This window comes from Marmota flaviventris, chromosome 13 (assembly GCF_047511675.1).
Source record: "Marmota flaviventris isolate mMarFla1 chromosome 13, mMarFla1.hap1, whole genome shotgun sequence".
Taxonomy (NCBI): domain Eukaryota; kingdom Metazoa; phylum Chordata; class Mammalia; order Rodentia; family Sciuridae; genus Marmota; species Marmota flaviventris.
In genome coordinates, this window is record NC_092510.1 from 21,840,402 (window position 1) to 21,867,834 (window position 27,433).

Genomic DNA, 27,433 nt, shown 5'->3' on the forward strand with positions numbered 1-27,433 from the left:
AGCACAAGAGACATGTATCACTAACCTAGGAATTAAATCAAAGGAGTTAAATTAGAATCCTGTCTTTACACCTATCTTCTCGTTGAGGAGCTGACTTGGGTCCGACATTCTAGGCAGGTTTTAATCGAACAGCTCCTTAAGATAAAATCTAAAGTCACCCTGGCCACATGTTGTCATTCATCAAGTTGTTCTCACAATTTTGAGCATTTCAATGTGTAATAAAGCAACTCTTTTATAATCAGGGAGAGTAGGAGTGAAAATTTTGCAGTGTGGTCTAGGTGCTCCTTAAAGATTGATGTGGAAGGATTAGAAAGTCAGATATCTTGAATCCATATTATCTCATTAACAGATTCTGAAATAACCACATTCTTCCTACCTTGCAAAGTGAGCAGGCCAATTAATGTTGTTTTGGTCATTAATGTTCACTAATACTCTAGAGCTCCTTGGAAGGAAGATGTAGCCTCACTGTAAAAAATGGAAAAAATAATCCTGAGCTGCCCACGGGTCCTCTCTTGGAGAAAAAAATTGCTGTATAATTCACTTGGGGCTTTGCACTGCTCATTAGACCTTCACCAATGATAAGATAATATCTTGTTTTATTGCAGTCTGCTTGGCATTTATGAGTCAGCCAGATTCCTATGGGAAGGCCAGGTACTTTGGTTAGCTGCCATTTTTTTTTTCCTTCTCACTCAGAGTCTTTCTTCTCTTAGGCCAGATGTCTGCAAATTGAAGTTTGAAGGGAAGACATTTTATGTAATTGGCACCCAGAAGGAGGTCAGATATTGTTTTTCTAACTTCCTGTTGCTGTATGTGTGCGCATGTATGTGTATGAGAGAGCTTTGAGAATAAAACATGGCTAGAGCATTGTAGCCCCCAAAGACCGTGACTTTGAAGTGTAATGATGATGGCAGCTATAGCTGAAAACATTTTAGAGGTGAACAAATAAACATTGGGTTTGCGTGTTTAAGAATAACATCAGTGAGCAATGCTGACTATGTAGCCCTGTGTGAAAAACAGATGAGGATAAAGATAGGAATAAAAGATGGACCCTCTCCCTCCCTCTTCATGCCAAGATGCAGCTGTGTGAAACACATGAAGATACTTATAGAGCTAAATATCAACAGGGCTGGGTGTTGTAAGCAGTCTGTAAGTCCCAATATTGTTAAAATAAAGGAGCTACCAAATATAGGTTGTGAGCTTGCTTGAGAATGGATTTGGGAGAAGGCCATCACCAAACATTGAACCTTAGGGCTAGTTCCGAAGTTTGCATATTTTCTTGACCCTATTTATCAATTTAAGTATTAGTTATTCAAGGATGGCAAATAAATTTTAAAATAATCCCAATCTGATAGGGAGGTAGGTGATGCCTGGAGTGTCGAGAAGGTTTGTGAAGCTGCTTTGTATCTGAATCAGGCCTTAGATAGATGATTGAGGTCCATGGTGGGTTAGGGAGGGGGAATGTCACTCCAACCACACTTTATAGAATATAGTAATGTATTTAGTTATTTCAAATATGTGTGGTAGGAGGCAGGACACAAGTAGGTAAATACCTGAAGTGAAAAACATAAACTGTGTTTAACTTGCCCTTTCTTGTTTTGTTATATTTTATTAGAAAAAAGCCATGTTGGCATTCCATACTTCAACACCAGCTGCCTGCAAACATCTTTGGAAGTGCGGGGTGGAGAACCAGGCCTTTTATAAGTAAGTAGCTTTTAGTCACTTAATCATATGTTCTAAAAGCACTCATGGAGCCCTTGATGTTTTGCAAGTGGTTGCGTATTCATTTCTTTTAATGAAGCTCTTTTTGTTATATTTAGGTGAATTATAAATTTCTTGCATTGTTCAGGGTGACTCCTAGCCATTGTTGGCCTGACTGAGTTCTGAACTCTATGTTTCCCATAGAAAACTGTGCACAGAATCTATTTCTGGTTTGCTGTTCCCCTAGAAGCACAGCCCTTGAGATAGAGTTCAGTGCAAGAAGTTTATTTGAGATGAAGCCAACAGGTGCAGCATGAAATTGAGACAGAGAAGTAAATAATATAGGGTGAATTACTGAGCAGATGCCTACTGTGGGTAGCCAGGCTCAGCTCTGCTAGGGAACTATTGGAGACTATATAACAGGCCCCAATGTGCTTCTGCAAACGGGCAAATATGCAGTGCTGTTTATCTACCAATTCCCCATTCATTTTGGTTAAGGGCTTCTCTGGAGGGCAGAATTAATTCTTTCTGGAACTTCTGGCTTATTCTGAGTGTGGGTTGAATGTGCCCTCACAGGATACTTTGGGAAGAGAGTCTTGTCTCAGTATATAGAAATGAGAAGCAAAGGTTGACTGGTAGAATTCCTTCATAATCTCAGAATATGGAAAGTTGGGCTGGACAGGAGGACTTCAAAAACCACCCACAAGACTCAGACTTCGAAAGGTTCACATGGAGGAGACCCACTTGCTGACTGGAATAGCAGTGGTAATGGACACAGTCAAGGACCTAATCTTCCCTGACCAGGTCATCCCACCCTGCTGCTCATCCAGATGAATTTTGCTCAGTTTTCCCCACACTTAGATTCTGCCTTCCTCATTAGACTCATCTCACTGAAAATGTCCTTGAAGTTTTGCAAATGGTTGCATATTCATTTCTTTTAATACAGCTCTTTTTATTATATTTAAATGCTGTCTCTGAACCTCCTGGGCTGTGGCTGACAGGACCATCAGGAGAATGATGGCTTGGATAATGATTTGTAAACCTGTTTTCAGCCCTAGACTACTTTTCCTTAAGTGAAATGTAGCCAAAGCCCAGTGTGTAGAGGGATAAAAATAGAGAAGCTGGGATTGTAGATGGGGCCAGAGTTGGATAGGAGATTGAAGATCCTTCACCTGTTGTTCATGGTTCCTTGAACTTGGATGACCAGTTGGATGATATCTTGGAATCTCCCCATAGTTAGCACTGAGAGTCCCACGTTTCACATCCCTCACACTGGGCAAACCCTAAAAGAAGAATAATTTGAAAACCCCTAGATGAGACAATCCACAAAATGCTGGGCTTCTAGGAATGACAGGAAAAGGTGATGAGAATCAGTAGATCTTCCCACACCATCAATACCTCAAGGTATTCCTGTGCCCCCTGCAGTCTTTGGAGACTGGTAGAAATGGGGTTCTTTTGGCCTCTGAAAGATCAATGTGTCAGGGCTGGGCCTGTAGCTCATTGGTAAAGTGCTTGCCTCGCATATGTGAGGCATTGGGTTCAATCCTCAGCACCACATAAAAATAAATAAAGATATTGTGTGTTCATTTACAACTAAATAAATATTAAAGAAAAAGATCAATATGTCTTGAAATCTCTGCCTTTGTGAGAGTTTACAAAGGGAAATGCAGAGGGTTTGATGCTCTTAGTCTTTAATTGGAGGTTGTGTCTTTTTTGGTTTTGTTTTTAAAAAAATATCTTGAAAGTTAGAATATAATTTGCATGCCATAAAATTCACCCTTTTAAAGGATACAATTAAGTGTTTTTTAGTATAAGACACACTGTTAATCAATCATCACCATTATCTAATTCCTGAACAATTTTATCAACCCCTCCAAAACCCTTGTATCCAATAGCATTCACTCCACAGCCCTTGACAACCACTGATCTACTTTCTGTTTTCATGGATTTACCTATTCTGGACATTCTTGTAAAATGGAATTATAAACAATGTGACCTTTTGTGCTTGGCTTCTTTCACTTGGCATATGTTCAAGCTTCATTTATGTTGTAGTATTTGTTAGTACTTTATTTCTTTTTATAGCTGAGTAATATTGTACTACATGAGTATACCACATTTTATTTAACCATTCATCAGTTGATGGGCATTTGGGTTGCTCTCTCTTTTGAGCTGTTATGAAGAATGCTACAATGAATATCCACACATACATTTTTATGTGGTTTTATACCTGGAGTGGAATTGCTGGGCCCGAGGGTAATCCCATATTTACCCATTTGAGGAACTGACAGTTTTTGGAGCCTTAAGATTTTGGAACTCCTCGGTTCTTCCTTTGATGGAATGGCTGCTTCCTGTTTAAAAACATTGAGTTAGCTATTTGAGTTAATGTTTTCTTGTAAATGAAGGAGTTGATAAATGGAGTCAAGACAATAAGGCAAAGACAAGATAGATATAGCACTCTTTTATTATATTTATATATGCATTTATAGATCTAATCTCTCTGAGTCTTCTTTTCTGAGTATTTCCTGAAGATTATAGGCATTGAAAATGTAGGGGCTGGGATGTGGCTCAAGCGGTAGCGCGCTTGCCTGGAATGCGTGCGGCCCGGGTTCGATCCTCAGCACCACATACAAAGATGTTGTGTCCACCGATAACTAAAAAATAAATATTAAAAAAAAAAAGAATTAAGCATTTAAAAAAAAAAGAAAGAAAATGTATTTACTGGGTCAAATTGATAAGGCATGGTTCCTGTCTTTAGGAGATTTTAATTTCATGGTAGAGACCAAAAGGGGACTGAAAATAAAATGACAGGGGGACTTCCGAGGAGAGCATGAGTTTTGCTGCTGGGGCTTCTAAGGGGTTGAAGATCCCCTCAGGTGGAGGAAGGACATCCTGGCCCGGGTAAGGGACCAAGGCAGGAAAGTAGAAGACACATTTTAGCAAGATGAGTGGCTATACAAGACTGAGCAGAGGGTAGATGACATAGCATGTAGGGAAATGAAGAGCAAGGAGAACTTGGGCCAGATATGGAGGCTCCACCATCTTGAAAAAGGGATGTGGTGTAGGTATGATGTCACTCTTGATGATTCACAGGCATTCTGTGTGAGGAAGGAGTAGAAGCTTTCTTTCAGAGCCTTCTCAGTGAGTCTTACTGGGAGGGACTTTGGCACCATCTTGGAATCATAGTGAAATCATAGGGTCCTATCAAAGAACTCCCTATCAAAGAATAATTTAGAGACATTAATTCATTATTTTTCACACATGTTGTTTCATCATGTGTGGAAAAACCAGCTGACAGATGGAATGAAGTAAAGGCAAAGTGGTGCTGAAAAGAGAGGATAGAGGGAGGAAAAAAGTGCAGTCCAGGGAATCTGTTTTGCACACTTTGGGGTAGGTGAAGTAGCGGCCAGGCAGCACAGAGGCCAGTCTGACCATTCTGTCACTAACAGGACCAACCAGACAGTCCAAGAAATCCCTTCCAGACATTTGTTGATGCTTCAGAAGACCCAGAGAGTTTACCTGTCAGCACACATGACAGACTGTGTGTCACTGACCGAGTCCTTGTGTCTTTTTTAGGCCATGCTACCCCGCCTTTCTCATTAGGACTTCTAAAACCTGAGCATTTGTGCTGATCTGAGATTTTCTATAACTTTTTGCTTTTCCTCCATAATCACATAATCTTCCTTGTTCTTAGGAAGAAGGGAAGATATTGCTTGTTCTCCAGCTGTGTGACCTTGGGCAAGGCTCTGAAGTGCTTGCTGCCTTCAGTCTTAATCTGTAGGGGACTGGAACTCAGGTGTGCATTTGCATGCTTTCCTGTGGCAAAGCATAATAAGTGTATGCTTTGAAAGTAAACAGGCTTGGGTTTGAAGCTTGATCTTGTCACTTACCAGCAGTGTGACCTGGAACAAATCCCTAAAACTGTTGAGCCTTGTCTTTACTTTTCATCTATCAAATTCAGTGGTAATAACCTGCCTTGCACTGTTTGGTGCTGCTAGGCACAAAAACCGTGGATAAATGGCAGGTGCTGATATGACCATTATTATTTCCCCTCTGAAATGATGAAAGTATCTGAGCACCAGTTGGATACACAGCCCAGTCCCCTTGACTCCACAGGGCTCTGGTTCTGTGAACCACCTCAGGGGTGGTGCCTGCTTCCAATGCAACTCCAGCCCTTGTCCAGGAAGACAGAGGTCCTGGCCGCGCCTCCAAGTCTGTGTGACTGGCACAGCTGGCAGAGCAAGGCCCTAATCTTGTTTCCTGGGTTGGGGCTGGTTTTCTCCTTCCATTTTTACTCCACTTGCCATGGGAACAGGGAGTCCTGATGGCTGCTGCCTAGGAATTCCCCAGGGTACTTTAAAGACATGAATGTGCTGCTGGTTGTCAGCTGGCTCAGGGCCACCGATCCAGTTTGAAAATTCTGGCTCTGAGATCTGCTGCCTGGGAACAGAGCCCAGAAGCAGAAACTCTGACTTTCCTGTTTACTCCAGATCCCAGGGATCCCTAGCACAGACTTAATCACCATTTAAGAGCTTCTTTTATACCATGTGTTGTCTAGGTGCCACCAGCTCCAGGGGGCTGGAGCTCAGTGTTACTGGTTACTGGTTCATTGAAAGGACATCTGATGCTTTAAAGGAGTCAGTAGCTCTCTGGTGTCTTCAGTGCTAGGCACCGAGGCCCAGTGGAAGCACAAATGATACTCCCTGTCCCCATTTAATATGGAATTACGTGCAGGGGATAAAGGCAGTCCTTAATTTCTCATTGGGAATTTGGGGTGCTAGAGGAACAATAATATAAGAAAAGATAAATTGATCCCAGAATAGCTTCCTCCATTGGTACCTCGCTCACTTTATCAAGCACCTGAATCACCAGGAGATCTTGTTAAAATGGAGAATACAGTTTCCAGGTGATGCTATAATACTATAAATGCAGGTCCACAGACTACACTTTAAGTAATAAAGTTCTAACTGGCGGTTCTCACCCATGACTACTCATTAGAACTACCAGGGGGAACTTTTAAAAGACACCAATGGCTGGATCCTTGGATCCGACCCTACTAGAATCATAGTCTAAGTTTTCACCAAAACTTGTATATCAATGTTCATAGTAACATTATTCATAATAGGTGAACAAAGTGGAAACAACCCAAATGTTCAAATGACCAAAAAAAAGGAACAAACCCCCCTCCCCAGGAAATAAGAACAGGGCTTTGCTGTGCCAGATGAAACCATTAAAACACATAGTGCCAGGTGGTCAGAGCTGGAGGCAGGGTCAGGATATTTACTAAGGAAGGGGTCAGAGGAGTGGAGAAAGCAAGAACAAAATGTGGCATATCCACACAATAGAATATTATTCGGCCATAAAAGAAATGAAATACAGATACATGGTATAAAATGAATGAACCTTGGAAACCTTATTCGAAGTGAAGGAAGCCATTTTACAAATATTATATGATTCTATTGGTATGAAATGCCAAGAATAGGCAGATACATGGAAACAGAAAGTAGAAGACTGGTTGCCTAAGGCTAAAAGTGGAAGATGTAAGGAGAGGAAACAAGAATGACTGCCAGTGGTCACAGAGGGGTTCATTTTGATCAAAATGTTTTAGTATTCGATGGTGATGATTAATTTTTGATCCTATTTTCAGGTGTGTGAATTATACTAAAACCCACCAAAGTGTACAATCTAAAAGGGTGAGCTTTTTGGTGTATGGATTGTACCTCAATACAGGTGTTATTTTGAACAGTGTGAATCTGCATGAGGGCTCTGGCTTTGGTGGTGATAATGGCATCCCAGGTGGTGCTAATGTGTATCTGTAGGTTGAAAACTCTGCGGTAATCTGGTGGTTTTCCAAATAGGATCCCTGGATCAGCACTATCACTTCCAGGAACTTGTTTGAAATGCAGACTTCCGGGCTCTGCCTCAGACTTATTCAATCAGAAACTTGTGCTTGGAAAAGAGTGATTCTGATGCTCATTAGAATTTCAGAGCCTGTCTGGCTCAGCCTGATTTTTAAAATACTAAAATCAGACAGATTTGAATTTGCAGCCTGGTTCCTCAGCTTTTATCATGTGACAATAGGTAACCCTTCTGTGCCTCAGTCTCCTTAATGTGGTCTGCTTCCTCCTGGGGGAGAGCTGTGAGGATAAAACAAATTAATATGTTTAAGGTGCTTTGGATGGAGCATGGCCCACAGTAAGGGCTCAATAGTAACAAATGTTGTTATTATTACTCCTAACCCATGGGGAAACATTGAAAAATGGGAAATGTGTTATTAATTTTAGAGGTGGCCTCTTGGAATACCACCCAGTGTCCTAGCACCCAACACTGACTTCCATCCCCAGCCCCTGGAATAGCAGGTACCAGGGGAGAAATTGGAGACCAGGGCCCAGGGAGGTCAGTCCTGCAGAGATTACGTGGGTTTCCCTGTAAGGTCAGATGCTTGAGCTTAGTTATGCTTCTGGCTTGAGATTTTGATGGGGAGTTGGGGGTGGAAGTGAGAAAGGGCAGAGAAGAAGGCAGAAAACTGGAGGAAAGTGAGCTGCTGTTCTAAGTAGGTTGCAGATTCATTCCACTGCACTGGGTGGGAAGAGGCTCTTCCCCTGGGCTTGCTGGTGATGGTAAAGCCTGATAAACAGAGGGCCTGGAACATGTAGGCTGGAGTTAGGGCTCTTTATTTTCAGTGTTTACAAGGTAGTTCCCTCTGGGGATTTGGGGGATTGGCTTTGGTAGCTTCTTACCCTGCAGAGGTTTAGAGAGTAGTATTATGGAGGAAAAGAGTGAAGGCAGGTGGGGAGGAAGGGAGGAAAACTATCACATAACGACGTGGCACCTGCTAGGCACTTTCAAATAACTGAATCTTATGTACCCCTCCTCAGAGCATTATGAAGTAGGTATTACGATACCCTCTTCCTTTAGAAATACCTGGAGAAACCGAGACTCAGGAAAGCGACCTGATGTGACCAAGGTTCTGGGCTATTGTTCTTTCAGGTGAAATTCATCTCTTGGGTTAACTGAGGGGAATCTGGGGAGGTAGAGGTTCTCAAATGCAAGTGGGCTGCCTTGGAATCACCTTGGGATATTTGATTAAAACACAAATTCCTCTCCAGACCTACTGAATCACAATCACGAACGATCAAGCTGGAAGACCTCTGTTTCTAAGACCTGCTCCAAGTGGGGCTTTTGCCCTGTCATGTTCAGGAGTTGGCATATTGGGTTTGTTTAGCTTTTCCACTCACCATTTCACCTTTCTTGTTCCCCTATTCATTCGCTTCCTTCCTGTGGTCTTTGTTTCCCAATTCACGGTGGGTTTATGTTGTTTGAGCTCTTAGATTAAACTCCCATTATATTCCATTGAAGATATCAACTGAGGCATCCCAGGAGCCTACCCAGACATTTGAGAGGGTAGATAATTGATGGTGACTCTCTCCAGCAAATTGAATGACACAAATAGTCATCCAGGAGAATCACCTGCTGGGAAGAAGCCAATGCTTTTTCCTCTCCTCTCATCCTGAGCAGGTAGCCGTTAGCTTTCTCTGTGAAATGCATCTTTTAACTTGCTTTTCCTCGGTTGCTCTGAGGGTTTTCTGGAGAGGCAGTGTATAGCCACAGCCTCCCTACAAGAGGCCATCCTAGGCCTAAGAGGAAGGTTGTGGCCTCCTCACAGGGCCTGGAAAAGACAGAGCGAAGGCTGAATGGGTGTCAAGGTAGCTGCCACCTCTCCCACCAGGCCCCTATAGCTGGGAGATTGACTAGTGTGCTAACTTTAGGGGTCACTTCTGTAAAATGGGCAGTGTTGAGTTTAAATTTCCAAAACCCATTTAAGGCTCTGATTCATTTACTTTTTAGCAGACCACTTTGCCTCAAGATCCTTAGGGACATAGAATTTTAAAATTTTAAAAACAATGAAGTGGTTTCTTAAAGGCTTTCTCCTTCTGCCACCTCTGTGGGTATGGGAATAACAGCCATGCCAAAGGAAATGGGGACAGCAACTGTCCTTCCCTTGGACTTCAATAGAGAAGGTGGGAGTGGAGATGGAGATGGTGCAGATGGACTTGGAGCAGGTATGTCCTCACAGAAGCCAGAGGACCCAGCCTGGACCATCTAAGTGTGTTTTACTGGGCCTTTTTATCCTCTCAGTTGGGTGTGGTCTCATGTCCTATCAGGACCCGCCAAAGTATGGATCTCAGGATAGAGGGGGAGAGAGGAAAGGGCAAGGATTTTGTTGTTGTTGTTTGTTTTTGCAAAAGATTATTACCATGGCTTTTCTATTGTTCTTTGAATAATGTCCCAATTCCTTAACAAGGATGACTTAAGGTCTGGTCCTGCAAAATTGGACTCTCTCCCTCTTTTTCCATTCATTCATCTTGTACATTCACTTTTCTTTCTTCATTAGAAAATTGTGGGGCGGGGGGGGGGGGGGAGAAAGAGAGAGGGGTGGGGAGGGAGGAGAGAAGAGAGAGAGAGGAGAAAGAAAGAAAGTGTGTAGTAATAACTTGGGGAAATACACTAGGTTTTTTTAGTTCTGCAAATGCTTAGGCTGAGGGCTTTTGAGCTTTCTGCCCTTCTGCCAGGCACCCACAACCAACCACCACAGTCCCCAGTTAATACCTTCTAGCCCCTGAATCTCTGCTCTAGTGTCCTTTCCTTTGGACACCTTCTCTGGTACCCCAGAGCAGATCAGTCCTTCTCCTGCATGTTGTCATTGTAACTTTTCCTTCATAGCAAGCCATACAGCTTGTCATTTACATTTATTTACATGGCTACTAGATTTATATTCATTTCTCCTCTAGATCTTGCACCCCATGAATGCAGAGAGCATGTGTCTTCCCTGGGCTTAGCTTGGTACACAGATCAAGCAGGGTCAGTACTCACGAGCCAATGAGTGAAGCTTCAGGAGGCTCACAAGTGGTGACTACTGCCTGCCTAGAAACTTCTAGCCATAGCCCTGGCTTTGTGTGTGTGTTTACTCAGAATCCTATAGAACATATTTGTTTTGTGTGTGTTTTAGAGATTTTTTTGTGACTATTGATATTTTAAATCATCTCAAACTCCGGGAGACCTTTTGGACTTAATTACATAAGGCTTAAAGGACCTCTGCAGAGGTATCCCCAGCCGTCAGGGTAATTTAGGGCCCTATGTTCAGCCTCAGGGCAGTCCATGTTCTTGGCTGTTTTTGAGTGTTGTTCTGTTCTTTTTTATGAGTGTGGCTCAGAGGTGCTGAGTCAGTGCTTGTCTGGGCTTCTTGTCCCTTGTGTATCTTAGTCATCTGCTGGAGTGGATTCTTTGAAAGGGCACTGGGTCATGGTGAAACAGAAGCCAGTGACCATGCTTGTGGTGACATGGCCCCTTGTCCTTGCTTGGGCAGTGTGCAGAGAGTTCTTTGTAGCACAGAATGGTCTTTGTTGCCAGAAAGCTGTTTTCTGTTGCAATATTGCAATATTCTGTTGCAATATTGACACAGTCTTTGTTGCCAGAAAGCTGTTTTCTGTTGCAATATTGACACAGAATCCCTATTGATCATCAATATTGCCTAGTTCGTTTTGTAGTCCATTAGCTACTAAGGGATTGTAAAATCAAACATATGGGCCATGACCAGAGTTCAAAAAGAATGAAGGGAAATGACATTGGAGGATACCAGTGATGGCATCAGATTTAATACAAGAAAAAGTATTTTTTTTTTGTAAAACTTTTCTTTCAGTTTCTATTTGTGCATGCTGAATCACAATATAAAATGTGTTTCTTGCTGTCAAAATATCTGATTACCACAGTTCTACAGTAATGTCCTACTTGGATTTTTCAATGTCATTACCCATTCTGCCTTGCTTTTTCTTAAAGGTATGCGAAATCCAGTCAGATCAAGACAGTGTCAAGCAGCAAGATATTTTTTAAAGGAAGTAGATTTCGATATAGGTGGGTACCATTGATCCCATTGCAGTTGGTGGGGTTGGAGTGGGGATGGCTATTTACATTTGCATGTTTTGCTCAAAAATAAATCCACTTAGGTTTATGTGCTTCCATTCATTTCCACTTCATTGAGCTCTTATGCTCTCAAAAGACCCTTGACCTCCATACTAAGTTCCCTTTGTGGAATAAGAAAAAGAGTTAATACTTTGAGCTGTCTCAGACCACTGTGAAATTTAAAAAAAAAAATGTGTTCTCTCTTCCTCTGAGCATCTGCACATACCTGTATTTTTGTCTTTCACAGTGGTAAAGTTGCCAAAGAGGTGGTAGAGGCGAGCTCCAAAATCCAGAGGGAGCCTCCAGAGGTACACAGGTGAGTGGGTTGGTCCCTTCTGGTTCAGATGGTTTCAAAGATGGACAGAGGGATTGAAAAGCTGGTTTTTCCATGAACTGCAGAGGTATCTCAGTGGTAGAGCACCTGCCAAACACTGAAAGGAAAAAAAAAGGGAAAAGCAAATCTGATTCTTTCAAATTCTTGATAATACCCCTGTGTGTAATTTAAGAAATTAACTTAATTAATTAAAAACTCTTTCACATCCCTAGAAATCTCCCGTAGACAGATTTGGCTGGACTGTGGCATGGGTGCACCTGGGCTCCCTTTTGAGTCACTTAGTCTGGGAAGAGATATTGATTAGATATGGAGTGTCATGTGAGCAAGCAGGATGCCTGATATCTCTTGGCCAAGCTCTGGTGTTCTGTCCTCTTAGAACTGCCTAATTTTCTGTCTCCTTCATCAGATGTGGTCAGTTCCCATTGGCTGGACTCCTTTAGACTATTTCACATGAGGGAAGAGGCTCACATGTCACTGAGCCCTTTACTCCCAAGGTACACCTACAGGAAGGAGGGTCTAGTTGTTATCAGTTTGAGGGTGCAACATCTTCATTAAGGCGACTATCTAGGATAATTTTTAGGAATTAAATATTGTTTTGACCAAACTGAACTTCACACCACCACAATTTACACAACCTATTGAATATGCTCAACCTCAAACATGCTAAATATCTTAAAGCTGAACATTCATATCATGGTGCTTCCCCTCTTTTAAGGCAAGACCATCGTGAGCCAAATTCCTTAGTGAATTCCCCACATGCTGGTTGGCACCTGTCCTTCTTTCTCCATCTTTGGAACCCAGAGGTGTTTCCTTTATGCCCAGGTTTGCTGAGTCTCTTCCATTTCCAGGGTGGCAATGTAAGCTGGGTGCCACTTCTTGTCCCTCAGGATTGTGGGCAGGAAGAGGCTGTAGTCCCACAGAAATGAGGGTAGGCCAGTCTGGCATGGGTATCTAAATGGCACTTCTCTCCTCTCCCAAAGAAGGGCGTAGAACCACAGTCTACAGGAGATCCTATGCAGATGTTTACAAATTATAATTGAACCCTGCTTGCAGTGGGGAGCTGTCACATGCATCTGCAAAACCAGTCCCTTGGCTTTAAGAGGCAAGAGAAAACTGAGGGGCTGGGGAAGGTGGAACAACTTGGCTGGGGGCACCTCATTGTAATACCTGAACATCTGATGGCCCACCCATCAATGAGTTCCTCCCCTGCCCTAAACTGTGATCATTCAGCACAGTGTAGAAAAGAAGCAGCAGCAATGATAAAACACATCATTTCTTATCCAGAATCTTTGCTTTGGAAATAACTTCAGACCTCACCTAGTTTTATTGCTTCCACTCTATTGACAGAAACTCGAGACTTGGACAAGTGAAATTATTTATCCAAGTCATATTTGGTATAGCAGATGCAGGTCTAGAGTTCCAGTGTCTTGCTCTATGGGTGGTTAATGAGATCAAAAAATAATTTTTTGAAATACTTCTCTTATAAATTGAGGTTTTAATAATTTAAGGAAATCAAGACTTCCTAGCTCAGGGCTTCTCAAGCCTTAACTTGCACAGGATCACCTGGGGATCCTTTTAAAATCAGATTCTGATTCAAAAGGCCAAATGATGTTCAATAGTCTGCATTACTAACAAGCTCCCAGGTGATGGCCCTTTGGCTGGTCCATGGACCACACTTTGAGTAGCTGTGCTCTCCGATGGTATTAGGGTGAAGGGAGCAGCTTGGCCCGAGTGAAAGCTTTTCTTGGAGGGCACTGAACCACCAAAAAGGTGCTGGAAATGAATACAGCCTGAGGCATCAATCAATTCCATTTCTCTTTTCTGGAATCTTTTAAAATCCCCCAAGATATTACTACAAACAAGGACTCACAGGCTTTTGAGGCCTGATTTTCATGCTCTTTCTTTGTCTTCTACCACCCCCTTTCATCTGTATGTGAAAGACTACTAAGTTCACATCCTCAGGAAGCCTCTCTTGTCCTTGGTTCTTTGTCAGCATCCCTTAAATCTCTGACAGTACTGGGAAGAATTTGCTTAATGTAATGGTTTTAAACAAAGCAAGCTCTGATAGGCCAAAGCTCTGTCCCTCTTTGTCCTCTTCATATTCTCCATTTCTTAACCCAGTGCTTGGTGTATAGTAGAATGCAATACTTGTTTGTTGAATGAATTCATGAACTGTGAAGGTAACAGTAGCACCTCTGTTATTTTCTTTTGTGGATGAACTGTGTTCTCAGCCCCATTATTTTTTTTAGATCTGAAGTCTGTCCAAGATGCTGCACTGTCAAACTTCACCTCCCCAGAGGCAGCATTGTGGTCGGAGCAGTAATGATATGTGATACTTTCCTGCTGGCAAATCCTCTTTCCCAGCAAGTAGCCAGCTGCATGGTAGAAAATTGTTTGTCTTAGACAATTATTTTATTTTCAAATTATTTCAGCTTCTTTGTTATGGCTGTCAAATAATGAGCTCTCCTCTGATGGTGGGCATCCAGAGATGACTGTTAGTATAGAATGGTGATGATAAGGCTTTAATTAAGCATCTTTCCTCACACCTGAGATTCTACTCATCAAACAATGACAGGTTCATGGACTCCTACTTCTGAGGTGTGTGTACAGAAAGACAGAAACAGACTGAGAATAATGTCTTGGAATTTTTCTTGTTTCTTCAAAAAAAGGAGCGAAGTTAACTCTGATGTTAGGTCATTGATCATTTATTGATGAGAAGATCCACAAGCAAAACTCTCCTGGGTTGGTTACTGGGTAGAATCACTCTCCTGATCTGACACAGGCCAAAGCTCACTGAGCACAGGGCTGACTGTGCCAGTCACCTGGACATGACAGCCACCACCAGGCTTCTCACAGGCAGCATTTATATCTGAATCAAGCACATTAGTCTTGGCTGTATTGCTTCCCAGCTTACAGCCTTGGGTAAGTCACTCAGCTTCCCAAATCATCAGTTTGCCCAGGTATAAAATGAGATTTATATATTGCTTTTCCTAGATTTTGTTGGGAGGATTAAAAATCAAGTATTTTGAAGTTATAAAATGCCACACAATTGTATGTTTTGATAGTGTTATCATCTCTTATCCAAAAATGGGAAGGTAGGATCTGAAAGATACATTTGCATTAGTATTCCTGTGGATGAAGTTTTTGGAGGCTTGCTAGCAAGGCCAGCATTCCAAGAAGTGGTGAAAGAACTTCTGCAGCTTCATTCTACCTCTCTATTTTATGCCACCATTTTTGGGTCCATGTAAGTATTACATAACCCTGGTTTCCTTATCTGTAAACATGGTATTTTTCATGCCTATCTTAAAAGCATATTTGAGAAAAACCAGGAGATAGTTTAATACAAACCATGTTTTCCAGCATTAGAATCAACTTTTGCAGTTCCCAAAGGAAACCTTTCAACTTTAATAGCGTTCTTTGTGGCAGTCTTCTAGGAGACTTTTTTACACTTGAGTGGGCTACAAAGTGGGTCAGGCTTTTTTCATAGTCAGCTGACGGACGGGTGGATTCTGAGAATGGAGTTCCCTGACCTGTGTCTTGGCCTGGCCTGGGGAGACCCAGTCATAGAACAAGTTACCTCATGACAAGGCTTGGTGTTTTAGTCAGCTTTCCACCACTATGACCAAGTGACCCGGCAAGAACAGCTTAGAGGAGGAAAAGTTCACTTTGGCTCATGGTTTCTTAGGTTCTGACCCTGGTCTAATGACTCCACAGCTCTGGGCCGGAGGTGAGGCGAAGGGTGCCATGGAGGAAAGCAGGAAGAGGGACAGCTCTGTTCACCAGGGACAAAATATACACCCCAAAGGCATGCTCCCAGTGACCCACTTCCTCCAGTCCACTCCATCTGCCTACAGTTACCACCCAGTCAATCCATTCAAGTAGATTAATCCAGTCATCAGGTTACAGCTCTCATAATCTCATCATCTCACCTCTGGACATTCTTTCATTGTCCCACACATGAGATTTTGGGGGATATCTCTTCTCTAAATGTAACACTGGGGGTGTCTCCAAGGATTCATGTTATAGAGCCATGGTTCTGGTGCACTGGTGTTGAGAGGTGGGACTTTAAGCAGTGGGGCCTTGTTTGGATCATGGAGGCCCTGTGTCTTTAGTTAAGTTATATAACCTCATCGTCATCTGTAAATATGGTATTTACCTTACCTATTTTACAAGTATACAGAGAAAAAAAATGATGAGATCAAGTGTATACAAATCACTTTCTTAGCTTAAAAAAAAGGGCCATTCAGATTCTGGTATTATATTATCATAGAACAACTGTGCTCTTGAGCTCTCACAATAAAAGAAGCCTTGGCACCTTTAAAAGTCTGCAAAGAAGATTAGAGTTATGCTGCCACAAGCCAAGGAATATCTAAGGCTCCCAGAAGTTGGAAGAGGCAAGGAATGATCCTCTCTTGTAGGCTTTAGAGGGAATAGGGTCCTGGAAATTCTTGGATTTTCTATTTCCAAACTCCAGAATTTTGAGCAAATAAACCTAATGTTTTAAGACACACACACACACACACACACACACACACACACACACACACACAAATCTGCAAAGGGAAAATGAGGTGGAAAAAAAGGAAATTTTAGACTAAAGGAGGTGGGTAGGTATACTAGTGCATTTGAGCTGTTATAACAAAATATAATAGGCTGGGTGGTTTATAAAGAAGAAAAAATATTTCTCTATTTTTTATAATTTATTTCTCTCTATATTTCTCTATAACAAAATACCATCGGCTGGGAAGCCCATGATCAAGGCACTGGCAAATTTGATGTCTGGTGAGGGTCTGTTTTCTCACAGATGGTATCTTCTTGCTGTGTCCTTGCATGGTAGAAGGCAAAAATAAGCATCCTCAGACTTCTTTTAAGGCCTACCTCTTGGTACCATCACATTGGAGGTCATTTCAACAAATGAATTTTAAGGGGACATAAGCATTCAGACCATAGCAGTGGGGAAAGGTAGGAAACTTGGATTTGTTTCCTCATTTTGCTTGCTTTGTCCCCCAACCTATCATAATATCATGGTTTGAAGCCCTGGATTATTTGTGCTCCAGGGAAATCCCTAGTCATAGCCACCTTTGTGTCTATCTGAGTCTAAATAATGTTCCTCTCTGTATTCTGTTACTGGAGAGTCTCAGGATTGTAATTCCCTACAGGTACCATCTGGTCAACCCTGGGCAGATCTCTAAGCCCCTGTAGTAGCTATGGGCCTTACTATAGTGGAGCGCCTGGGGACTGTGAGTGTAGGGGCTGAGCCAGCATCTTCCTGACCATCAGTGTTAAGGATGACCCACGTCTCGAAGGTAAATCTGTCCCCAAACCAGCCATTTGCTGGACATTGCAATATTGGTTGAGGCAGGAGAATGCTTGCAATCTTCAGCCAGAGAATGTTGGGAGGAGGACTGATGGGCAATCAAAGACTCTTCACAAAGACTTGCTAAGGACCCATCATTGTAGCATAAACAGTGATTTTTCGGAGATAAGAAGAGTTGCCAGCTTAAGTGGTTGGCATGGTCAGTCATGGGGCAAAAAAAATCAGGGTTGTTTTGTGCAAGAAATTAATCTATGGGTGTTAGGGTTTAGATGTGAGGTGTCCCCCAAAAGCTCATTTGTGAAACAATGCAAGAAAGTTTAGAGATGAAATGATTGGGTTGTAAGAGGTTTAACATAATTAATGAATTAATCCCCAATAGGGATTAATTGAATGGAAACAGAAAGCAGGTTGGATGTGGCTAAAGGAGATATGTCTCTGAGGATTTTTCCTTTAGGGGATTTATTTTGTCCATGGGGGGGGGGGTGTTTTCTTTCTCTCTCTGCTTCCTGAGGCTATGTTCCCAGCTACTTTCCTCCTCTATACCCTTCCCCATGATGTTCTGCCTCATCTCAGGAAGTATGGAGTTGGCCATCTATGAACTAAGATCTCTGAAACCATGAGCCCCAGAATAAGTTTTCCTTTTTAAAATTATTCTTGTCAGGTCTTTTTGTCATAGTAGCCAAAAAGCTGATTTAAACAATGGACATCTCAGAAGTCAGAAAGCTAGAAAATCTATGCAAAGCATAGCAATGTGTTGCACTAGGATAGAATCATAGTCATTAATGACCACAGGGACAGAAGAAATCCCATGAAAACTCAAGGCCAGCACTTCAAACAAAATAAAATAGATTTAAAAAAAAAAAAAAGCAAATCACACATAGCTGTGGGTAAACACTCATCAAACACTTATTTTCATTGTGGGCCTTCCTGCATTTCATAATGCAGTTCTCAGAGAAAAAAGTTTGAAAATCCTGGTTCTGGACAGTGAGTTGCTTAAGGCAGCAGGGGAGCTATATCCCTGCCAGGCCAAGGCAGACCTTCATACATGTTAGCTATATTGTAAGTGGCTGAGGAATGAGGTAAGGAAGCAAAGGACTCCGTGATTAAGCAAGTTCCTAGAAATTTCTTCTAGTTAGCTCCATCTGTTAATTCAAGATGCTAAAAGACATCCTGTTCCTCCCCTTTTCATCCCAGGTCTAACAGAAGAGCTCAGGCTAGAAGGCAGTCCCTCCACCAGGCCTGGGAGCACCTATGCCAGTGTGAAATGACAATATGCCAAACCAGGATTATACTTAGTTTACTTTGGCTTTAAACCTGAGCATCCTTAACACAATGCCAAACAAGACACCTTAGGGCAGACAGAGATGGCCAGGTCAGCACTCTCTGCCCTTACGGTGCTTATGGAGGCAGAGCATGCTCAGTACACCAATAACTGCACAGAGACAGAGGTGACATGCAGATAGCTGTGAAAGAACAGAGAGCAGCATGAGAAAGTGATAGAGGGAGGGAGGGAGAGAGTGAGTCTTTGTCTCTGTTGTCAGGAGCCATCCAGGAAGGCTTCAAAGGGCAGGACACATTTGACAACATCTTAGAAGGAATTGTTGGTTTTGGTTTTGACAGGAAACAGGGGAGGGGAAGGGTGCCAGTCATCCACCTGCAGGTCCCCACCTCCTTGTCTGGCAGGACACACAGCTGGTCTCCTTGCAGCAGGCAGTGCAAACAGGCTCCCCAGCTGTCAGGCAATAGTTTTGATGGACACCTAAACAGTTTCCTTGCCATCTGCTGTTGCCATAGCCACTGGTGTGAATGTTCCTTCCCAAAGGAGGAACAGACCTGTATTTCATAGCTGGCTGGTGAGAAGGGTGAATGGGAATATTAATCACTGGCTATCCAGCTACAGAAAGATAACTTGGAGCTGTAGCACATCTGTGCCATCCATCTGGCAGGGTCTTTTGGTGCTTGTTCTATTCCTCTGAGCCACACCCTTCATTCACCTTTCTGCATATCTAGTTCAGTGATAGCTGACACCTATGTTTCCTGTATCTTCTTAAAATGTTCACATCTTCATCTGACATGCCCAGGTCTGATGGCATCTGGGGAACTACATTTTCTTTTACTGGGTCGCATTGGAACACAGATGTTTGTCAGGATCTTAAGGGCAAGAAGGGTGGTGGGTCTTGAGTTTTATGTCACCCTTATTTCTAGCTTAATCTGCTGTGTGTGTCTAGAGGCACTTCTTAGCTTGGGTAGCCCCTGAGAGAGAGGGGCCAGCACTCACAAAGGACATCAACTTTATTTGGCTTTTGTCTGTTCTCAGAGTCAGCATTACTCAGAGTCGCAGTTCCCACTCCTTGAACAAACAGCTCATCATTAACATGGAGCCCCTGCAGCCCCTTCTTCCTTCTCCCATTGAGCAAGAAGAGGAACTTCCCCTGGGTGAAGGTAAGTCAGCCACTTCATTCTAGAAATCTGCTTTGGAAGAATAAATAAGCACCAATTTTATGTATGCTGGGAAATGGGTTGAGTAAGGGGCATCAGTGAGCCATACACTATGTTTTAGTAAATACATTCTTTTTCAGTCAGAAGTCTGTGTGATATTGGGAGTTCGATCCATTTTTCTTGGAAGTTTTACTGGTACAAATATTTCTAAGATTGCATGGGAAAGCAGTAATGGTGTTGGACCTAAACTGTACAATGTGGTACCCACTAGCCATGGAGGCTATTTAAAATCAAGTTTAAATCCATTAAAGTTAAAATTCCAATTCCTCAATTACACAGCCAGATTTCGAGTTCCTAGTGGCCACATGTGGTTGACGGCTGCCATACTGGAATCTGAAACTGAAAACATTTCCATTATTGCAGAAAGTCCTCTTGAAAGGGGATGTTTTCTACTCCATCACAGTTAAGTTGGTGGTTATAAAGAATTCTCCACAAATATCTCTGTGCTGCTCATCCTCTTTTTGCCTCAGTATTTTCCTAGTCTCTTTTCCACAAGCACCTTGTCTAATAGTTTTGATACAGACTAAATACATGGTGCCTACTTTAACCCCCAAACCATTATATTTTTTAAGATGATAATATGTGTGCTGACTCATTCTCTTCCCTTTCCTCCTGTCCCTTCTATTGCCCCTCTTTTTCTTCCTTCTCCTTCATGAGAGAAAGGGAAAAATCTCACCGTACATGGTAAGGCAAATCTCAGACACATGGTAAGGCAAATCTCAGACACATGGTAAGGCAAATCTCAGACTCTTACTAACTTCAAAGTAAACCAAAAACAAATGCACACAAAGTAAGATTTTCTGAATACAAATATAGTACGCTTTTCCTTAGCTTTAATGCAATATATTTTTTTTGTTTTATCATTAAAAATGTAGATACTTGGAAATGTAAGAGGGCAGGACTCCTTGTCCCTGAAAGATCACCTTTACCCCAGTCTCAAATCAAGAATTCCTTCCACAAAAGCTTTTTGAGTTCTTAGTAAGAGTTTATCTTGGAAAACAAATACACTTGAGAGAGGCAGAAGTAACCAATTCAACTCACACTGAAATGTGAAGAATTTTACTAAATATTTTCCTGAGAGAATGCTTTGATGGTTAGAAAGGGGAACTGAGGAACTAGATACCAAAAATACCATGGTAGAGAGAAAGCATGAAACATATGGAGAATGGGATCTCAGAAGATGCCTTCTGTATCCAGCTGGGCCCCAAAGATATGGTGATTATGAGAACAGGTTGGCTATAATGGCCTTTTTAATCTGTCCTTCCAACTAATGCTGTAAGTTCCACAGTAAAATAATTTTCTTAACCATGAGTCTCTGGATCCATGTTGCTTTTCTCTCTCTCTCTTTCTCTTTGTGTATGTGTGTTTTGCAAATGAAAGAAAATGTTTTGTATTTTTCACTTCTGGTTACTAATGATTTTATGGGCTTCATCCCATATTCCTGAAATATTGCTTTGAGAGAAAAATCACTTTTTTCTTACAGTTTATGATTATTTCAAGGTAGAATGAGAGAGGACATGACTAATGCAGTAAATAATGGGAGAAAGAATAGCATATGCATGAAATTGTGACTCCATGTTATCTGCAAAAATGGAGAATAGCCAGGTGTGGTGGCACACACCTCTAATCCCAGAAGTGGGGAGGCTGAGGCAGGAGGATTGTGAGTTCAAAGCCAGCCTTAGCAATTTAGTGAGGCCCTGAGCAACTCAGTGAGACCCTGTCTCTAAATAAAATCTAAAAATGGGCTGGGGATGTGGCTCAGTGGTTGAGCACCCCTGAGTTCAATCCCCAGTAACAAAGAGAGAGAGAGAGAGAGAGAGAGAGTAAATAGAAATAAAAGTTGTTACACCAAACAGGTTGAATGGTTGGCAAGGGGAATACAAAACTCTAGGCCATTTCTGAAGTTCCCCTAGGACGTGAAGAGGAGGCTGGGTAAGCTTTACTCTGAACCTGTCACCCCATTCCATTAGAAGCTTCCATTTGGCTCCATTTTCTATAGAGATATTTTAATGCCAAATACTAGCCTTTTCTTTCACATAACAAAAGGATGCATGGTAGACAAACAATTATAGGTAAGTGCAATACAAATGCAAAAATTTCATCATATGGAGTAGGAATCCATTAACTGTCTTTTCAATTTTCCCTGTTTGAAAGATTCATCTTAATTTTTTTCACCAGCTGTGAAGCCAAATTGATGTCTCTCTCTTAGAAGTTCATAAGAGCTCTGTCAATATCTAGTAAAATTTTTTCTCTAGGAAGTCTGTCCCCTTAAAGTACATCTTCATGGATTTTTGAAGCTCAGGTAAAAACCTTCTAGAATGGTAGAATAAATTTAAAAGGAAGACAAGTAGAAACAAAAATATTGTTAATTATTCAAACAGTGAAATGATCCTCCCAGTCTAGAGTAAGAGCAGAGTCATCCTAGTCACCACAAATTTCAAAGCATGATTCCTAGAGTACATGAAGATTTGTGTTCTCAATACCATTCTGTTGTGACTACCAGTCAAATTTCTATTCCATACATGTCTGTTGTCTTTATCAGGCAATGGTATTCAGACAATCATCAAGATGAATACTGGTTTTACAGGTTTATGTCTTCCTGATATGTAAAGAGAAGAGAAGCAGAGAATACAGCTCTAAACTGAGATGGTGCTTCCCATCTTTGTGGATGAGTCCTGTTTCTGGCTGTTTGTGCACGAACAGTATGATGAATTCTGTTTCATCCTTCCATTCTGCTATTTCAAGATGTTTTTATGTGTGAGCAAGAAGAAAGTTTAAAAAGGGTAGAAATTCATTCATTCCTTAATACAGCTATAACAAATGCCACTCACATAACCGGTCAACCATATTTACCTGGGCACATTGCTATGAACTATGCAGATGAAGATGTTCCTTCTTCCCTGGAGGCTCACAGCAGGTTGGGGAGAAGACAGTGGATCACAGAGGTGCTGAGTAAGTCGGCCTCTGCTGACTGAACTGTATGCTCACTTTTGAGATCCTGCTTCTAGGATCTCAGTGCCTCAAGCTGTTGGGAGAGTGTCTTGTCCCTTAGTCACTATGAAGCGTCTGCCATAAAATCAGTGAGCAGTGGAATGAAATGACAAGACTGATAGAAAGACAATGATGTGAGTGGTCTGCTCCAGCCACAGCAATGCATGTGTGGTTGGAGGAAAGGGTACATAGGGAAATACTGAAGGTGAGGTAGAAAGCTAGGAAAGGGCCAGATCAGAATGGGTCTTCTATGACTTATTTAACCTGACAGCAACTGGAAAGCACTGAAGGGTTTCAAGTATGGAGATGATGTCACTGGAATTGTTTTTTGTATCTCTCTGGTGGTATGTGAAAAACAGATTCAGGCGAATTTGGTGGTATGTGGAGAACAGATTCAGGCGAATATGACTGGAGCTCAATTTTTAACTTCAGTATTATTGACCCCTTGAACTGACATTTCTTTGTTGGCACACTGTGTGTTGTAGGGTATTTAGCAGCATCCCTGGCTTCTACCTAGTAGATGCCTATAGCACCCCACAAGTCTTAACAATCTGAAATATCTCCATATATTTAGCCAGATGTTCCCTGGGGAGCAAAATGGCTTTCTTGCTAACAACCATTGAGTTGGGGGCATAGAGACCACCCAGGGTCAACTGAAACAATGTAAAAAATAAATAGACAAAGTCTGAAGGGCTGAAAGAGTGAGCCTAGGAGGAGGAAATGGATTCAAGACTTGTTGGCAGGACCATCATCAAGACAGACCACTAACAACATAGCAGGAATGTGGCCCATGGGCTTCTACCGTCCAATCCTGTCTTTGACTCGAAGATATTGAGTGAAAAAACTGTGACTTATTTATTTCAAATATGAAACAAATGAAATATGGGAAGGTTTAAATGGCATGTCAACATCACCCAAGAAATCAATGGCAAAAAAAATGGTTAGGTGTTGGAATGACCAAGAGAGTGGCTATTGTTTTTCTGAGCATTAAATACAGAGTGTCGGAGCCTTGGATATGCCTGCTTACTTTTGATGTCACCTTCCCCATCTCTGTGTGATGGCTCAGATTCTTGTTTGGAGGAATTTCAAATCACATGCATTTTAGAACTGGATTTATAAACAGGTCAAGATTGGCAGCCCAGGTGCTATTAAAAGAGTTGTCTAATTAGGAATTTTTTTAAAAAATCAAAATTGTAGAAGTAGAATGGTCTTAACCCTGACCCTTGGAAGCCACATCTCTCTTAGGTCATGGGAAGGTTCTGGTGCCTTGTTTCAGAAGGTGCCCTTGGTGGCAGAATTCTTGCTGCTGCCATGGCTCTCTGAGGTCATGGCCACCGATTTGTCAGACAAGTTCTTTTCATTCATCCCAGAACTTCAAGTTTCTCAAAGACAGCTGGGCAGAGTATTAATGCCCAGATTAATCCAGCAGTGTTCTGGAAGCACACGTGACCCCATCCACCCAAAGGACAGCTGGAGGATTAGCTCTGAAGTGGGCTGTGTCTGTGTAGAGGAAAAATAAAATCAGTTCCTAGGCACCACTCTGCAACAGGAATGTTTTCATGCTCACCCAAAAGTTGCTTGGCTACGGGATCCAAGGGAATTTCTGTAGTGGAAAATTTTAGATGAGAATGGCAAGACATTTGAAAAGTGAAAGTGCCACTTTAGAGCTTTTCAGTGTTTCAAATGAAGAAAATATTGAGAATGGGAATTGTTCTGGTAGAAAATGTCACTTTAAGGAGTCATTAATTTGAATAAATTCACATGCAAAGTGGAGCAGGTTTTCCAGCAGTATATATAGCAACATGCTCACGTTTTATTGGTGGAGTGTTTCTCTCATTATGGAAGAAATTTGGATTTTAGTAGAGAAGAGGGATGAAATTAATCACATGAGACTTGGTAACTGGCAATTACTGACACACAATGAAGATCCATCTTGTCTGCCATAGCAGTGGTGCAGGCTGGTATAATTAAATATGGTGGAAAAGCCATGCTTTTCCCCCTGGGTGTGTAAAACAAAATGAGTTGAAAATATTTGAAACCCTACTTCTGGGCAAGTGAAAGCACAGTAGAGACCCCCGAATTTCCATGATGGGAGGATCTTGAGAGTGCAATGCTGTTGGGTTAAGTGGAGGTTTGATGCTGCATTTCCATGTGCCTGAGAAAGTGTTCATGTCAAAGCATAGATGGAATTAAAGTAAAACTAACTCCCCAAGCTACACTTTAGCACTGTCTCTGTAAATATATATATATTGTGTGTGTGTGTTTGTGCACATTGTGTTTGTGCATATTGAGTATGCATGTATGCTTGTGTCCTGGATGTAACAGGGCATGCACATGTGAAAGGGAGGAGCAGAGGTCTTTAAAGTTTGCTTACAGTGTACAGCCCTAACCAAAGGTGGCTTAATATGGCATCATTAAAACTCTAGAAAGACTGAATGTGAACATGTGAAGGCATTTGAGCTTGTGAGGTGCTACCTTGATCCCTCAAGTATGCTGTACTCTTGATCCCACCTGCCTCCCTCCCCAGCACACAGCAGGAACATGAAACACACAGCACACAGCAGTGGGTCCACTGCAGGCCTCGCAACCTCCTAACAGGCAGAGCCTTTCGTACCCTGCACAGTTGCTCCCATCCCATCACTGAAGTCTCTGACAGCCCCTTGCTGTGGTTCTGCCATGGTGAGTTCCTTTCCTCTTTGTCCACCCTGGTGTCCTCCCTGCCTATCCAATATGACCTTTCTCTTCCCTCTGCTTTCTCTTCCTGGTGTTCCATGGCTGTGGTCAAACAGATTTACCCTGTTCTTACCTTTCCAGTGTCCCCGTCTCTCCACCATTTTCACCTGTTAAGCCAGTTCTTCTCTTTGTCAGGACACACATGTTAATAGTGATGCACTAGTCTTTTAAAAATGTCTCTTCTGTGTGTCCCATGGAACAATAGTAATTGCTTATAAACCCTGTGGAACCTCCTTTCTCCTCATAGTTACTGTTACCTGGGGATGGCAGAACCATCAGCACCAGCTTCAATTGTACTCGTCACTGCTGCAGAGTTTTGGGATTGTTATTTGTTTTATTTTCTCATTATGTAACCAATATGTCACCTTCCAAAAACTCCAAAAATTACTAAAAAGCATTGATGAGCAGAAGAAAGTCACCTCCTAGATTATCACTCTCCTAGAGGCAACCAATAACACTTTAGCAATTTCCTTCCCCATGTATTTAATGTGGCTGTGATCATCCTGTGTATATCCCACTGTTTGCTTAATGTTAAAGATACTAGTGCATATGCGTGTTTCATAAATTGAACTACAGGTCCAATAAGGAATTTAGGAACATGTTAAATACAAATACAGACAAATGGATTAATATCCCAAATTAGGAGAAACTCACATAAAGCACTGTTTTAAAGATCAGTTTAACACTGCAGGTGCTTGGGCTGTCCTTAAGTTTCCCATTTAAAGGCAGCTGCAGTGTTCCACTGCTGACAGGCTCGTGGCAGTTGAACTCACCTCTGCAGGAGCTAGGAGGCCTCCACAAAGCTGAGGACAGCCTCTGCTTTTATTTATAATTGCAGTATCAGAATCAAAACTTCAAAGTCATCATCGCACCTATTGAATCCCAGAAGAAAACACCCGTGGTTCGGTCGGTAGCTCCTCTAGGGTAAGAGATGCCAAGTGCATCTCAGAGGAAAAGATAAAGGCCTGAGCCAGCTCTGCAGACTCACATTTGTAGTCACTTCAAAAGCTTTTCATCTCCCCTTTGTGAGCTTTTCTTTGGAGCTGTTTCCATCCTTGGAACTCTGGTTTCTGGTATTTACTGACAACTTAAGTACTCATAAGAAGGTTGTATCACTTGAAAGAGATCTTTGAAATTTTAAATATTTCCAGCATTGTGAGGGAGGTAGATGCCTTGTTTCCCACATAAGTTGGATCCATCTTATCTTGCAGTGATTATGTAGCTTATATCTTAAAATAACAACAATGTGTTTCATGTTGGTTCTGTAGTTGGCTAATTCTCCACAAATAATTCCTTTTGTGGGATATAGAATTCCTCAGTGGAAACATCTTGAGATGCCAACAGTGTAGTTCTATAGTTCAATGTGGTTCTATAGGCTTGACCAATTTTCCACAAATAGTTCATTTTATGGATTATAGTACTTCTCTGTGTAAACATAGCAACCATTCAGGTAGTTGCTCCATTTCCGCATTAATGTCTTGGAAAAGAGAGGAAATATAAACTCTAGTCTTGGCTACTCCACCAAGTTGGGTGACCATAGACAAGACCCTCCAGCCTTCCAGTATTCATTTGCTTAATCTATAAAAAAAGCAACACTAAAATGCTTTCTGGCTCTAAACTCTGACTCTGAATCTTTTGCTGAAGGTAAAAATGGTAAAACAAAAACAAAAACAAAAAAACCCCCAAACATCCAAGACTATCGCGTGAGGTCTTTTGTAATAAAAATAGGAACTTGGGAAGTAAGCCAATCCCCAAAAAACAAATGCTGAAAGTTTTTTCTGATATAGGGAGGCTGATTTGTAGTGGGGTTGGGAGGGGGAGCAGGGGAAGATTAGACAAATGGTAGATAGAGCAAAGGGGAAGGAAGGGGAAGGAGGAGGCAAGGGAGTAAAAAAAGATGGTGG

General features: G+C 41.9%; 1 protein-coding gene across 2 annotated transcripts in view; it reads left to right on the top strand.

Moving 5' to 3' along the window:
* Nucleotides 1–27,433, top strand: part of Frmd3 (FERM domain containing 3) — a 251,189-nt gene that overhangs the window by 194,626 nt on the left and 29,130 nt on the right. For both annotated transcript variants that reach the window (XM_027955620.3, XM_027955619.2), the window contains exons 9-13: nt 711–774; nt 1,613–1,701; nt 11,533–11,607; nt 11,903–11,971; nt 19,624–19,748. In XM_027955620.3, coding sequence (XP_027811421.2) covers nt 711–774; nt 1,613–1,701; nt 11,533–11,607; nt 11,903–11,971; nt 19,624–19,748 — 422 coding nt within the window. The remainder of the gene's footprint in view (nt 1–710; nt 775–1,612; nt 1,702–11,532; nt 11,608–11,902; nt 11,972–19,623; nt 19,749–27,433) is intronic.